The sequence below is a fragment of the Nicotiana tabacum genome, chromosome 2, assembly GCF_000715075.1.
Source record: "Nicotiana tabacum cultivar K326 chromosome 2, ASM71507v2, whole genome shotgun sequence".
In the NCBI taxonomy this organism is placed as follows: domain Eukaryota; kingdom Viridiplantae; phylum Streptophyta; class Magnoliopsida; order Solanales; family Solanaceae; genus Nicotiana; species Nicotiana tabacum.
The window spans coordinates 111,302,990-111,318,859 of NC_134081.1; the positions used below are offsets into that span (position 1 = coordinate 111,302,990).

At 35.7% G+C, this 15,870-nt stretch overlaps 1 protein-coding gene across 3 annotated transcripts; it reads left to right on the forward strand.

Moving 5' to 3' along the window:
• Positions 1-11,911: 11,911 nt before the first annotated feature.
• LOC142168716 (zinc finger BED domain-containing protein DAYSLEEPER-like) lies at positions 11,912-15,203 on the forward strand. 3 transcript variants are annotated; one of them, XR_012698627.1, is made up of 4 exons: positions 11,912-12,014; positions 12,173-12,359; positions 14,182-14,252; positions 14,340-15,203. XR_012698627.1 is itself a non-coding variant. In XM_075229516.1 (3 exons), the coding sequence occupies exons 2-3, from the start codon at positions 13,643-13,645 to the stop codon at positions 14,369-14,371; spliced, it is 642 nt and encodes a 213-aa protein (XP_075085617.1). In that variant the 5' UTR covers positions 11,912-12,014; positions 12,173-13,642; the 3' UTR covers positions 14,372-15,203. The 3 variants fall into 3 exon arrangements, 1 of the variants encoding a protein (XP_075085617.1); XM_075229516.1 differs by having other exon boundaries at positions 12,173-14,252; XR_012698626.1 differs by having other exon boundaries at positions 11,918-12,014; positions 12,170-14,252.
• The last annotated feature ends 667 nt before the right edge of the window (positions 15,204-15,870 follow it).

A 15,870-nucleotide genomic window follows, 5' to 3' on the forward strand; every position in this document is an offset into this window, starting at 1 on the left:
TGTCCGTTTAAGATAGAAAAAAAGATCGAAATATTTTATTTTTTTTTTAAATCAAGAATTAATGTATTAACTTTGTTTTTCCAGTTCCGTTCTTACTACTCGTACAAGATATTTTTTTCTCCAATTATATTCTACCTTTACTTTGATCAACAGTGGATATAAAGCGACATTCTTTTTGCACCAAGTTGTTTTATTGTTAGAAATTTTATATGTATAACGATGATTTAATTAACATTCGCAAATTTTGTTGATGCGAGCAGTTCATGAGATAGGGGTTGAGGCAAAAACATGTAACGAAGGGCTGGCATGGGTGGAAACGACGTGCGAAGGAAACCATCGGTCGCAGCCGGGAATTTTATGTTGGAATGAATGTTATAACAGACACGGTTTAAGTGCCACTGCCAGTTGCTTGGATTCCCCTGCTTTGCCCACTCTCTTTTGCTGGTGCTCTTGGCCTTGTTAATTATGCCTAAAATACTTCCCTAGCTTAATTAATGCTTTATACTAGTTACTATTCTCAAAGATCCATATTCTATTCATTTTATAAGCAATATATGTTGGTGCTTTTCAACTAATCTGGAAAACAGTATATTTATCATTTTATTTTCATTGAATTACTTTTTTCTTAACTGACGAGTAGCAACTAATTATATTGCTAGCTCCAAACTCATTACGCTTCACATTAAGGGGTCATTTCTTGATGGTGCTGAAACGATTAATCCCTCCCACCATAAAATTCAATATACGATAATAAGGTATTTGGTTGGTCAAATAAGAAATAATAATTGTCGCTTAACTAATGTATGGATGTGGAGTAAGAATATTTTAAATTCAGGGATTGAACTATTTAAAGATAAAAAATACCTTATGCGAAGCAAATCATCCCTAACTGCTTAATAATCTTGTCCGCTTTATTATTAAGGAATTACTGAAGAACTATGTGAAAGTTGGTAGAAAATATATAGTCCTTGATTTAAGAGCATCTCGTGCATCTATAACGCTACTAAATATTCCCTTTTGCTTACAAGTGATTAGTGATTGATATTTGCAGTACTTACAAACTATTCCTAAAAGATTGTGAGAATTTATCTCTCTCTCGTCAATTCTTTTTTTATTTTTTTATTCTTGGGTGGGTAGCTTGATGAGATTAATTTGTTCTCTTCCCCAGTTTTCAAACGAAGGATAAACTTCAATCAGTCAAACCAAATACTGAATCTCAAGCCTTTGACAAACTCGAGATTTTAGTCAACAGTCAGCTTTAACATATTAGACTTCTCTTCTGTTAGTTTTTGACCAAAGTGTATCATAATCGGGTTAAGATTTCCTCCCGTATTTCTTAATGGGATAGTAGGATGCTGCCACGTGTTACAAAAAGCTGGACATTTCAAGATCCATTTTATAGAGTATTATTTTAGCAGAGAAAAATAAATAAATATTAGAAAACAATTCTTTTTTGAACTCCACTGCGTGAACTTCCGACGCCGGCTACATGACCCATAGAACTTATTTCAATATTTCATGTTGAAACAAAAGACTTTGATTTTGATGCCGCTCTCAGCTTTACAATGATTCTTCTATTTCTTGTTTGCTGAAATACTATATATAAGAGCAAAAAGAAAAAAGACGCTCACCAAAAAATTTATTTGTAAGTATTGTAATAACTCTTGTCTCTTGCTATTGTGGAATTCCAACAATGAAAACAACAAAGATGAAGACAGAAAAGAGTTTAGGGATAGAAATGAAGAATGATAGGAAAAGGCAAAAAAAGAGAAGAGAGGTGCTAAATTAAATGAAGTGAGATGGAGAAAAGAAAAGTGGGAGTGTTGCTCTTATGAGCAAGAATCACCCCGGACTAACAAGTGTGTGGCTTCATGTCACCAGCGTCGGAAGCTCGCGGTAATCTAATGGAAATTCAGAAATAAGTTAGGTTATTTGGTGCTTTTGAGGTTGAACGAATAAAAATGAATAAATTTTGCAATCAACAAAATTTTGGCCTTTCAAATTTTTGTTAACACGTGGCAGCATCCTAAACCCCCAGTTGAAAAATAGTGGAGGAAAGAATACTGGAGGGGATCTCAACCCATCATAATCACAGAGTAGTTTAAGTAATAACCGGCTTTTATCGAGGTATAATTGGTCTTTTGACTGATTCTATCATAGCATGTAAAATTATCCAGGAGGTGAGGTAAAATAATTAAATAGTATCTATAGTTTGAAATTGATACAACTTGTAAGTAATTATATGATCTTGTTCGTCACCCAAATCAATGAAGATGGAGAATTTCTTTGATACAACAAATAGATTAAATAATGATGAAGGATTTCTTTTATACAACAAATAAATTAGATGTAACAAAATTTAAAAAAAGAAAAGATTAAATGTATGAGATTGTTATGGTACCTGCTATGGAGAAAAATGCACTCTTCTTCTATTTTCCTATCTCGCACTATATACAGGTTCAAATTCAATCCCGTCTAAATTTGCCTTTACACAAATAACCAACTAGATTTATTATTATTTTTTCTAGCCAAAATATTTAAATTACACATTAATTATATATGGATTTATATATATATTGTGTAGGGGTAAAATCGGGGATAATGTCTACCCCGATTCTCCGGTAAGAAAATGGAAGAAGTGCACGAATGCATGAAATTGTAATCGAGGTTAAGACCCCTCGTATCGAGATCCAGGAAGAGTGAACAGTGTGCTCGTCATTGGATATGATAAAGCGACGTGCCCCGAACCAAGAATGAGTTCTAAGATCTCGGAAAATACGGTAAACGGTTACACACGACGGATAGAGGGTCGTGATATTCGCACCCAACCGGATATCACGACGCGGATCTCGCTCGATGTCGGTTATGGATCAGTAATTAACGAGAAAGGAAAATTTTTACCTTTTTTAGACTTATACTATGGATGAAACTCTCATCTATATAAAGGAAAAGTTTTTCTTTTGTGACATACAGTGTAACACGCGAATCAAAGCAATACAAGTTTATTTTTTTTGCCTTTTAGCTACTAATAAAGCTCTTGTTCACTTATTATGTTCTTCATTCATGACTGGACTCGAACCGAGGGTCCGATCAAGGACGAGGTCACTGTTCAATTTAAGTTCAGGTCTGGCCATAACATTACAATTGGTTTGATCGCTTATTTCGTCTCTAATTCATTTATCTAATATCCTTAATTATTTATGTTGAATCAAATCACGTATCCTTACAACAGCATACAAATTTAATTGTTATCCAATTTTGGGGTAAACAGTTTGGCGCCCACCGTGGGGCCAAGGAAAATAGTAATGATTTGATATGAATCTACATAACACACCCTATTTTACGCTTGTTGTTTGAAGTTTTAATTTCAGGTCAGTCCAAAAATGTCAAACTCTAAGTTTGCTCACTTGAACGTTGACGTTGAGTATGGACATCGCGGCGAAAATAATAATTTGGTGACCAGTAACGAGGTGCCTCCTGCCGATCCCAACAGAGTCCCAGCTGCCGACCCGGTCGATGCTAACTCGTTGGTGGCAATCAACATCAATTTGCCAACTGTTTTCGAAAACAGTGTTCGCGGGGGGGCTCGACCAACAGCTCGAAAAGCGCCCGAAGGCGAAGGTGATGGGGTAAGCCTACGAGTAATTTTCGAAATGTTGCAAGCTCAACATGCGATAATAGCACAACCACAGAAAGCCACGCCCCCCAAGAGGGTCGAGCCCTAACAATCCCAGGAAAGCACCCGAAGAAACGAACAAATCACCGAGAGACCGGGTGAAGCCGAGCCCGGGGTCAATCCCGAGGTAATGAAAATGCTTGAAGCATTGATGAAACGGGTAGAGTCAGGTGAGAAGAAAATTAAGGCTAATGACAAGAAGGTGTAAACATACAATTCCAGGGTCGATTAGATCCCGGGAGCACCCCCGATATTGAAGGGTCCTGATTCCAAGAAGTTTATCCAAAAGCCTTTTCCTCCGAGCGCGGCACCAAAGTCGATCCCAAAGAGGTTTCGCATGCGTGATATCCCCAAATATAATGGGACCACGGATCCAAACGAGCATGTGACCTCCTATATGTGCGCAATCAAGGGGAACAACTTGGAAAACAATGAAATCAAGTCGGTGTTACTGAAGAAGTTTGGGGAGACTTTGTCCAAGGGAGTAATGATATGGTATCACAACTTATCCCCAAATTCCATTGACTAATTTTCTATGCTTGCAGATGCTTTCGTAAAAGCCCATGCTGAGGCCATCAAACTCGATACCAGAAAGTCAGACCTTTTTAAGGTCAAACAGAGGGACAACGAGATGCTCAAGGAGTTCGTGTCAATGTTCCAGATGGAACGGATGGACCTACATCCGGTTGCAGATGATTGAGTCATTTAGGAATTCACTTAAGGGCTTAACCCTTGAAGTTCCTTGGCCTCTCAACAGCTAAAACAAAATTTGGTAGAGTACTCGGCGGTAACCTGGGTCGACGTCCACAACAGGTACCAGTCAAAGATCAGGGTCAAGGACGACCAACTCGGGGCCCCATCTGGATCTGTTTACCCCATCAAGGCCGACGTTGGCCAAGATCCAAGACCGGGCGTCATCCCATGAGGAACGAGAAGAGAAGAGATCGAGGCCTCGGCGGCTGATTCCTAATGAGAAATAATGTGTTCGATAGGCTGCTCCAGAGCATGGAATCACCAAGATTGTCGGAATACAACTTCAAAATGGACGTCGCCAGCATCGTGTCAGCAATAGGACGCATTAAAGAGATCGAGTGGCCCCGACCTTTGCGGTCCGATCCTACCCATAGAGATACCAATTTGATGTGTAAATATCACGACACTCATGGTCACAAGATCGAAGATTTGACTATAATTAAGAGAAGAAGTTGCCTGGTTATTCAACAACGGGCACCTCCGAGAATTCCTGAGTGATCGAGCTAAAAACTATTTCAGGAACAGGGTTGCCAACAAACAGGTCGAACAAGAGGAGCCTCATCACGTGATCAACATGATCATCGAATGAGTTGATATTCCCCAAGGACCAATGATTAAATGCACTAAAGTATCCATTACGAGGGAAAAATGCACTCGGGGTTATGTTTCGGATGAAGCCATTTGGTTCAGCGACGAAGATGCTGAGGGCATCGTACAACCTCACAATGATGCACTAATATCTGTACTTATCAATAAATCTCAAGTTAAACATGTGTTGATTGATCCAGGTAGCTCGGCCAACATCATCAGATCAAGGGTCGTAGAGCAATTGGGGTTATAGGACCAAATCGTGCCAGCAGTCCGGGTGTTGAACTGATTGAACATGGCATGTGAAACCACTAAAGGGGAGATAACCTTTCCAGTAAACACCGCCGAGACGATCCAAGAAACAAATATCTACGTCATCGAGGAGGACATGAGGTATAACGCTCTATTCGGAAGAGCGTGGGTTCATAATATGAGGGCGGTACCCTCGACCTTGCACCAATCATTGAAATTCCCCATACCAGGGGGAGTGAAGACGGTCTACGGAGAACAGCCAGCCATAAAGGAGATGTTTGTTATCGACGAGGTAATCCTGGTGCCCGCGATTTTGACATCAAAGAACGGGGAGCCGACCAGGAAAGAAAAAGTTAAATAGGAATCACTGATGCCGGCCTCGGCTAGGCTAGAGGAATGAGGAGCAGACGAGGAGGACGATTACGGTGTCCGGATATTATTCATAGATCCTGATGACAATGACGCCACCAAATCGACAGTTGAAGAGTTGGAGCAAGTCATATTAATCGAACACATACCGGATCGAAAGGTATGCCTGGGCACGGGGTTAAACTAACACAGATTGTTTTATTGGTCCCATCTTGACATGACATTAATCCCACCGGAGGTAACCACTCATAAGCTGAGCTTGGACCCGAAGTTCCATCCGGTTAAACAGAAGAAGAGGCCACAATCCGAGATCAAATATGCGTTCATCAAGGATGAGGTATCCAAACTTCTTAAAATAAGATCCATCCGGGAAGTTAAATACCTGGACTGGTTAGCTAACGTAGTGGTAGTACCTAAAAAGGGAATAAGCTAAGAATGTGTGCAGATTACAAAGACCTAAACAAAGCATGCCCTAAGGATTCTTTCCCTTTTCCTAACATCGATCGAATGATTGATGCAACGGTCGGGCACGTGATACTCATCTTTCTCAACGCCTACTCCGGGTACAACCAAATTTGGATGGACCCGGATAATCAAGAAAAGACTTCTTTCATCACTAAATTTGGCACCTACTGTTATAACGTAATGCCATTTGGATTAAAGAACGCCGATGCCACCTACCAACGTCTAGTAAATCGGATGTTCGAAGAACAAATAAGAAAATCAATGAAAGTTTATATTGATGATATGTTGGTCAAGTCCCTACGAGCAGAGGACCATTTAAAACATTTGCAGGAGACCTTCGACATACTAAAGAAATACAACATGAAGCTAAACCCAGAGAAGTACGCATTCGGGGTCGGATCGGGCTAACTCCTCGGGTTCATGGTATCCAATCCGGGCCTAAGTGGGCCCAACAGATACTTTTTATTTTTTAATTTTGTTTTATACAAGTTAGAGAAAAAAAATGGTAATAAAAATATCTAAGGCAATTCCTTTTAAATTATATTATAGAATTGTCACCTAAAATTTTTAATTCAAATTTAAAGACAAAAATATTGTAAAGAGATATTCAAAGCATTTGTTATAGTATATATATATATATATATATATATATATATATTATACTATATATACAGCTTAAGATATATAAAAAGACAAAAATATTTTAAAGAGATATTCAAAGTAATGCGTTATAATTTTATTATAGCATTAAAAAATCATGGCAATATCTTTGTTAATCTTCCTCCCCCCTATGGAATGAGCACAACAAGGTGTTAATACCACCATTGAAAAGAAAAAGAAACTAATCAAGATGTGCCAAAATACAAGTTACATATTAATTTACATGGTATCTCTTACAAATTTCATAAATCCTTCGAGGTCCGGAGGAATTTCTGTTGGTGGTGGCGGAAAAGAAGCTTGGTCATCACCGCTTCGAGGCGAAGCATCATCCTCCGCAAGTTCAGCTAGCATTTCTTCGTAAGCTTCGTCTACCTCTGGTTGTGATTCAGCAAGTCCAAAATATCTTCTTTCCGAACGGATCCAGTCTCTGAAAAGTACTGATTTTTCCAAGCTCTCCCTCATAGACGCTCCATGCCTAAAATATGTGTGACTAAAATCCTTCACCGGGTGACAAGCACCTCGGCTATCTGAAAGAAAGCGGGCTATATCAAGCAAATGCCCAATTTAAATTCAAGAAGACTCAGAGGGGTGCGAGAGAAGATAATTTATATGTACAGTTCAACAATATCAAAGTGGTAAAAAGCGAACAAATAGCACATTAGGCCCAAATGAATCATAATATATATAAAAATTAATAAAGTCAAATAAAGTCAATGTACAAGCTCGAATTCTTGAGAATCCCCAGTAGAGTCGCCAGAGCTGTCACACCTATTTTCTACCCCCAAAAAAAGATAATGTGTGTTATGAATTGTGAGTTAAAGAGTTTTTTCAATTAAAGTGACAAATTTGAGTAAGGATTATTTTATTTACAGAGTCGTCACTTGGAATTGATTTTTGGGTGTTCCAAGTCACTTTTTATTTGAATCCATAGTCAAAGGAAGATTTGACTCTATTATTTTTTGGTCTGCGAAAACAAAGTTTGGGTAAGGAATTATGTTGACCGAGGAGAAGGTGTAAGGCATTCCCCGAGTCACGTAGTTCTAACATGGTCACTTTATTGACTACAACTTAGCTTGAATTAATTTTGGATAAAATTGTGTTTTATTGGATTTCCATGTTTTACCTATCCATTTTTATTTATTAAAATTGTTAAAGAAAGATTTGAATAAAATTATCCTAACCGCACCACGCAAGCGAATGTGCGATCGAGATAAATTTTATTGATTTTTTTTTGGTCATAACCGCGCTACGCAAGCGAATCTGCAGTCATGACGAGGATTATTAGTACGTTAATACTTTTGGAGAAAATTACTACATTCGAAAAAAATTAATTTTGAAATTTATTAAAAGTCAACTATCGCACACCGGCGAATCCACCCAACGCCCCAAATCCTTTTCCTTGAGTCCAAACATTATTTTTTTAATCTCTGTTTGCAAACGTTATTCATTTTCTCCTTAACTTATTTCAATTAGTTTTATATCAAATTCAACAAACAAAACAGCCCCTTCCTACTACATACAACTACACATTCATAAAAAACAAAAATATACAACTACCCCACAAAAATTCATAAACGACTTCACTGAAAATTATGTCATGAGCACACATGAACTTAAAAATTAATAGTTAATTAGTTATATTCCTAACAAGACAAATAAGTTAAATGGTCAAGAGCTAATCTCCATTAAACAAATAAAGACAAAACTCTCATTTAGAGTCATAAAGTAAAGAGAGAACCTCTCCAAACATTATTCAAACATAAACAAAAGTAAGATCTGAAAATCAAAAGATAAAATAAAATGGATAGAGATAGAATGGGACCTTTAACTTTCAATATATTAATGAACCTCAACTGGCACATGAAGAAAGGTGCTCCGACCACTAGCAGAGCCACTTATCTGAATTTGAAAGCGGACCAGACTATCGAACGGAGTTTGACAAACTCGACTTGACCTCGCCGAAACTCAATTTTTGGAGTGACTAACGGCTGTTTTTTCAACTGGATTTCAGGTTGTTTTTGGAGTGATTTTGGGACTGTTTAGTGGCTGAAGTGTTGCTGGGTGTAGGGCTATTTTTCAGCCATGTTTTGGAGTTATTTTAGCTTGGAAGAAGCTATTTTTGGAGCTATTTTTGGGGGCTGATTGCAGCAGGTTTCAGCCGCGTTTGGGTTACTTCAACGGTATTTTCAGATCTGGAACAAGGTGCTTTTAGGGAAGGACGATTTTGGAAGCTTTTAATGTAACGAAAATGGTCTTTTACAGAGGTGAAGTTGGCTGGTTTCAATGGAGGTTTTCACGTGGGTTTCATGGAGGAAGGAGGGTGGTCGCTAGGATTTTTTTTTTCATGAGGGAGGGGATCCGTTCGTTCTGTCCTCTCATGGGATTGTGGAGATGGTGTGTTTTTGTAAAAGAGGGAGGTGAATGGGGACAAGCATGGGACACAAGGGAAAGTGGAGTGAGAATAAAGAGTGTGGGGACAAAGAGTGGGGAGAAAGGGAAAGTAGAGTGAGAAGTGAGGTATTGATGAGAAAAAACTCATGTATGATCAAAATTTGGTGCTCACGCTTATAAGTCTCAGTTTAAATGAGCTCGAAAAAATACTAACTCAACCCTACCCAAGTAATAGGCAGGGTTGAGGCGGGTCTAGCCCATTTTAACGGCTCTAGGTCAACAACTAAACTGTTAAATCTTATAAATGACTAGATACATGAAGATCACAATCTATGATAAATTGCACAAAACAGTATAATGAATAATCAACCACACAATTAATTATATATAGACATTTTCAAAGTCCTAAATGGGGTTTCGAAGTTTCTATTCAGTGCAGAATGAGGACATGTCCAAGCTATTTTGAAATACATCCAGGGATGCCAATGCTTCGTATCCTTTCGAAGTGTCCTATCATTAATGTAGATCCCTATATTCCATCATATTTCAATAGTACGTAATATTACAATTAATGAAGAATATCTCTATATATAAGTTACCATATTTTAACATATTTTAACAATATCAAAAGTAAATGATATAGTACCATTAACCTCAATGTATTAGACAATGGTCAAAGCCAGCGTATCAAAATTCCTTCAAACGTTGTATTCATCAAAATAATACAATACAATACATAATGAAATGATACGTAACAACCATCCAAATAAGCCGTTAGGTATGGGAAACAATGGAGCATACCTCATCTATATATATATATATATATATATATATATATATATATATATATATATCTTACCAGATTATAACAATATTAAAAGGGCCAAAATAAATTTTATCAAAAGCTAATGCACCGAAGTGCTATTATCCTAACAAATTAATGAGTAATGTAAGGAAAAAATGAGAAATGGTTAGTAAAATTAAATGATATATCATAAAAAGAGAAAAGTCAAACTTAATATATTTGCATATGAGATTCACTATCTGGCAGACACAATAAATCTAGAACTAACATTAAATTTCCATAAACACTCTGAATCTTCTGCTATAAATTAGAGAACGAGCTGTTAATTTCACACCCTTTCATAACCTCAAAGTATTAGACAATGGCCAAACTTAGCTTCTCAAAATCCCTTTATACCGTCCTTTTCATTGTGTTCCTTCTTTCAGGTATTTTCTTACACTCCTATAAACTACAATTGACCAGTAATAGCTTAAGTTATGGGCCGTATGACCAAAATTGATTTTTTTTTCTTTTATTAATTTGTTCCCTTTTTCCCTTTGTTTGCCATGGATTTATAATTCTGGCCGGTTCCCTTTCTTTTTCTTAGTTTTTCAATTCAAAAAGAGGCCTTACAATCACGTTATTTTGATATTGATTTTTTTAATTCTAATACTTTCTGATATGTTTTAGTCAAAAGCACCTTATTCAAAATATTTGTTACTCTAGAAAATAGAGGGTGGTCAATTGACCACCCTTTAAGACATATAGCTTTGTCCCTGGGTACGGCTAGACTATAAGTTTTGATAGTTATTAAGTTACATTCTTTTGCACCAAGTTGTTTTATTATTAGACATTTTATAAGTTTATACGTAGAACAATGATTTGATAGTCACAAAATTTGTTGATGGATGCAGTTCATGAGATAAGGGTTGAGGCAAAAGAATGTAGCGAAGGGCTGCCGTGGGTGGAAACGGAGTGCAGAGGAAGCGTGCCGGAGGGGAACTGCTGGGTAGAATGTCAAAAGCGACACGGTTTGGATGTCAAAGCCAGCTGCAGAGGATTCGACCCTAATTTACCCAAACTACTCTATTGCTGGTGCAGCTGGCCTTGTTAATGCCTATTATACTCTAACTTAATGCTATTCGTTTATAAGCAAAATATACTGGGGGTTTTCAAGTAATCTGGAAGACATTGTTTTTTATCATTTTATTTTTATTTATTTCTTTTCTTCTTAACTTAGTGCATTGTATGACATAACTTGCAAATATCATATAGGCTTTTTGTCCTTTTGGACACGTATAAAAGAAGAAAAGGCTGATATTAAAAGAATTAAACCAATCAAAGGGTGTGTTTGGTATGAAGGAAAACATATTCTGAAAAATATTTTACAATTTTTCCATGTTTGGTTGGTTTAAATATTTTGAAAAATATTTTTCTTATTAACTCATTTTCCTGCAATTGGAGGAAAATATTTTCCTTATCAAGAGAAGGGAAACATTTTCCAAAACTCTTTCTCAACCTTCCCACCGTATTCCCCACCCTTAGGGGTGTTCGCCAAAAATCGAAAAACCAAACCAAACCAAACCGAGAAAAAAAACCGACATCTTTTTGGTTTAACTTGGTTTGGTTTTTAATTTTAAAAAACCGACAATATTTAGTTTGGTTTTGGTTTTATACAAAAAAAAATCGAAAAAAACCGAACCAAACCGATCATATAGATACCTATTTTAAAAATTATTTATATATATATATATATATATATATATATATATATATATATATATATATATATATATATATATATATATATATTATTTTTAAAATTTTCTTTACAGTATATGTAAAATTTTACACTGTTGGGCCTAACCTTTGAAATATTTCTTTAACTGCAATGGGCCTAAGTCAATTTAGCATGTTCAGACAAAAGGTCTTTAATTCCTTAGGGTTTATTTGATTCTCTTTCATCCCTTCACAACAAAACATACGCAGCTTCCATGCCAAACAAAATTCTCTCCTCTTTCCCTCTAAAATTCTTGATAGCGATCGATGGCAACCATAATTATGAGAAATGAGCAGGTTTTTGCCTTTCTTTTTGGTCTTAACCCCAACTAGTTATCTTTTTTTAATGGATAATTTGAAAATAATTTACATGAAATTGTAAAGTATTTTTGTATCTCTTATGTAGTTCTTTTTTTTTTTTGACCATTGTTTGCATGTTTCGTCTCTCTTAGCAGGTGGATTCAGAAGCCGAGGTTCAGGAAATTTCTCAACTTGAAGGCAACAATACTCCATTTATTGATTCAAGTGTTCCTACTCCTCCTAAAAAGCATAAAAGAGCAGCACCTTCTGAAAATGATTTTGGCCTTGGGAGGGAAACATCAGATATTTGGAAATACTTTTTCAAATTTTTTGATAAAGATGGTAAGCATAAGTCAAAATGTAGTTTCTGTACTAAAACTTTTGCTTCTGATACTAAGAAAAATGGAACTACTACATTATGGAACCATTTGAATATTGTTTGTAAGAAATCCCCTTTTAGATTCATTGACAGAACACAGACGACACTTAGGTCTTACCCAATTAAAGGAAGCGGACAAGAAGGTAGTGTTGGTACTTGTAAACTCGAAAAAGTTGTGTATAATGTCAATGAAGTAAGAAGGGCTATTGCTGAATTTGTGATCATTAATGAACAACCATTTAAAGTAGTCGATGGGGAAGGTTTTAAAAGATTAATGTCAATTGTTGTGCCTAATTTTGAGTTACCCTCTCGTTTGACTATTGCTAGGCAATGTTTAAAAATTTATCATGAGGAAAAAGAAAAGCTTAAAAAGCATATTCAAAATCAACATGTATGTCTCACTAGTGATACGTGGACATCGCTCCAAAACCTAACTTACATGGTTATAACTGCCCACTGGATTGATGATAATTAGAACTTGCAAAAAAAAAATCTGAACTTTTTTCAAGTTCCAGATCATAAGGGTGAAACAATTGCAAAGGGTATTGAGGTTTGTTTGTTAGATTGGGGAATTGAAAATCTATTCACTGTGACCCTAGATAATGCAACTGCTAATGATGTAGCAATTAGACACTTGAAAGGGAGGATTGATGATTGGAAAGGAATCGTCTTGGGAAATGACTTTCTACATGTTAGATGTAATGCTCACATTTTGAATTTAATTGTAAAAGAAGGATTAAGTGATCATATTGAGTCTATTTCTCGGGTCAGAAATTCTGTGAAGTATGTTAAGTCCTCTTCTGCAAGATTAGCTTCCTTTAAATCAATTATTGAAAAGGTAAAGATTGATAGCCATGGCCTTTTGAGTTTAGATGTTGAAACCAGATGGAACTCAACTTATATGATGTTAAGTATAACTATAAAATTTGAGAAGGCCTTTTCAAGAATGTATATTGATGATCACAAGTACCAAAAGTATTGTCTAGATATGATTGGAAAAGCAACGCACCCAAGTGGGGATGATTGGAAGAAGGTAAAGATTTTTATAAAGTTTCTTGATATTTTCTACCAGATTACTTTGAAATTTTCAGGAACTTTATATGTTACTTCAAATTTTTTCTTCCATGAGCTTTTTTATCTTCTTAACTTTATTGTCAAAAATTCTCAAGGTGATGATCAAGTTCTGATTGATATGGTTGTTAAGATGAAACTCAAGTTTGATAAATATTGAGGTGACTTTGATAATATGGATATATTATTATTTGTCACTGTTGTGTTGGATCATCGGTATAAGATAAGGTATGTGAAGTTCATTTTTGCTAAATCTTATGGTTCTGTGGCGGGAGATTTGAGATCAAACAAAGTGATAGATACTCTATCTCGCTTATATAATTGCTATAAAGATTCTTCTGCTGAAAATTCTGATGAGATTTTGGGAGGTCAAGTTAGTACGATAAGTGAAGGTGATACTGGAGAGATATGGAAATCACAATGGGAAAAATATTTGCAAGAACAAGATAATGAAGGAAGTAAGACTAATCTTGAGAGGTATTTGATAGATGATTTGGAGTTGGCCAAAGATTTTAATATTTTGTCTTGGTGGAAAGATGCAAGTAAAAGGTATCCAATTGTTTCTAGGATTGCAAGAGATGTTCTTGCAATCCATGTTTCTACTGTTGCATCTGAATCGGCTTTTAGTACTAGTGGGAGGATTCTTGATTCATATCGAAGTTCTTTATCGCCAAAGACGGTAGAAGCTCTAATTTGCACTCAACAATGGCTCAGGTCAACTCCCAAAGAATGCAACATTGAAGATATTTTAGAAAAAATCCAAAAACTTGAAATAGTTGAAAAAGGTAATTTTATACATTTAACTCATTATGAATATATTTATATTTGTGAATTACTTAATGCTTAATATTTTTATTTTTTTTATCTTTCAGAATATCCCGACAATATTTTGATTATTGATTAGATCGGATGATGGAACTGGCTTCAACCATATTCTTGTTGCTTGGAATTTGGATGTATTTTTTGATGTGGATGATTTACTTTACCATATGAAAAACTATTTTACAATATCCTATTATAATTTAATTATTATAATATAAACTTTGTGACTTTGCAATCATCAGTTAACTTTCTAAAATTGGGGTGATAAAATAGCATTAATGTGTGTCTTTGGTGATTAGCTCCATCTTTAACTACAAGTTTGCATTTCTTTTTTCACGAGGGATTGTAGATGTGTATTTATTTGTGTAAAGAAGTTTTAAGTGCACAGGTCTGAGTAGTGAGTGATATAGAAATTGGACATGCTTGTCTAATTTTTCTATGTGGCTAGAAAGGTCATATAACTTCTCTCTTTTAGCTGTACTCTTTGGCTAGAGTTCTAAAGGAGCCAAAAATTTGTTATGTGTTTTTTGTGTAAAGTTGGGACATCTTGTTTCTTTATCCAGTCATTTCATTATTGAGTTTCTCATTACTAGTCATTCAACCGAAAGCAAACCCCTTTCCAAAAGGAATCATAAAGGCCACAACTTATGTATTCTTAAAAAAAACCGACAAAAAACCGAAAAAAAAACCCGACAAAAATTGAAATCTATTAATTTCTATTAATTTGGTTTGGTTTGGTTCAACAATTTGAAAAACCGACGTATTTGGTTTGATTTTTTTTAAGGTAAAAACCGAACCATGAACACCCCTACACACCCTCATCAACCCACCCACTAAACCCCACCCCATGCCTACCCACCCCACCCCTCTCTCCAAAAAGGCTTTTTTTTCAAATTTTAATTTTTTTTTTCCGTCACCACCCACCCTACTATCCCCACCCCCGCAAAAAAAAATATTTACTCTTTTTTTTGTAATTTTAAATTTCTGTTTTTTCATTTTTTTCTGCACCACCCACCCCTCACCCTACCAACCAACCCCCCCCCCCCAACCCCCCCAAAAAAAAATTTACTTTTATTTTTGTAATTTTAAAATTTCTGTTTTTTCTTTTTTCTGCACCAGCCACTCCCTCCCCCACCCCACTGCCCCCCCCCCAAACACCCCGCACAAAAAAAGTTTTTTTTAAAAATTTAATTTTCGTAATTTAAAATTTCCTTTTTTTGTAATTATGAAATTTGTGGGTTCGGAAGGTTGTTGGTTCGAAAGTTTATGGCTTCATGTTTATTATATCTAAATTATTTATGAATACTCTTGAGAAATTATTTTTCTTAATTTGCGTACCAAACACTAGAAAATAAATAAGATTACTACTTGTTTTCCAAGAAAATATTTTTCACGGAAAACATTTTCCGTTATACCAAACACACCCTAAGTCTCTGAATTCTTTTCGAGGCCTTGGACCATTTTTTTTATGCAGAAGTACCCTTCTTTTCTTATAAATTATTAAATTTCCATTCAAATAGCCGTCCAGATTCATTATTTATTTTTCTAGTCATTATATATAGATTATATATTGATTATACA

Bases quoted from the DNA above. Each gene is read 5' to 3' on its own strand.
- LOC142168716 (XM_075229516.1), top strand. From the start codon at position 13,643: ATGGATATATTATTATTTGTCACTGTTGTGTTGGATCATCGGTATAAG. The intron at 14,253-14,339 runs GTAATTTTATAC...TTTATCTTTCAG, and splicing joins ACTTGAAATAGTTGAAAAAG to AATATCCCGACAATATTTTG.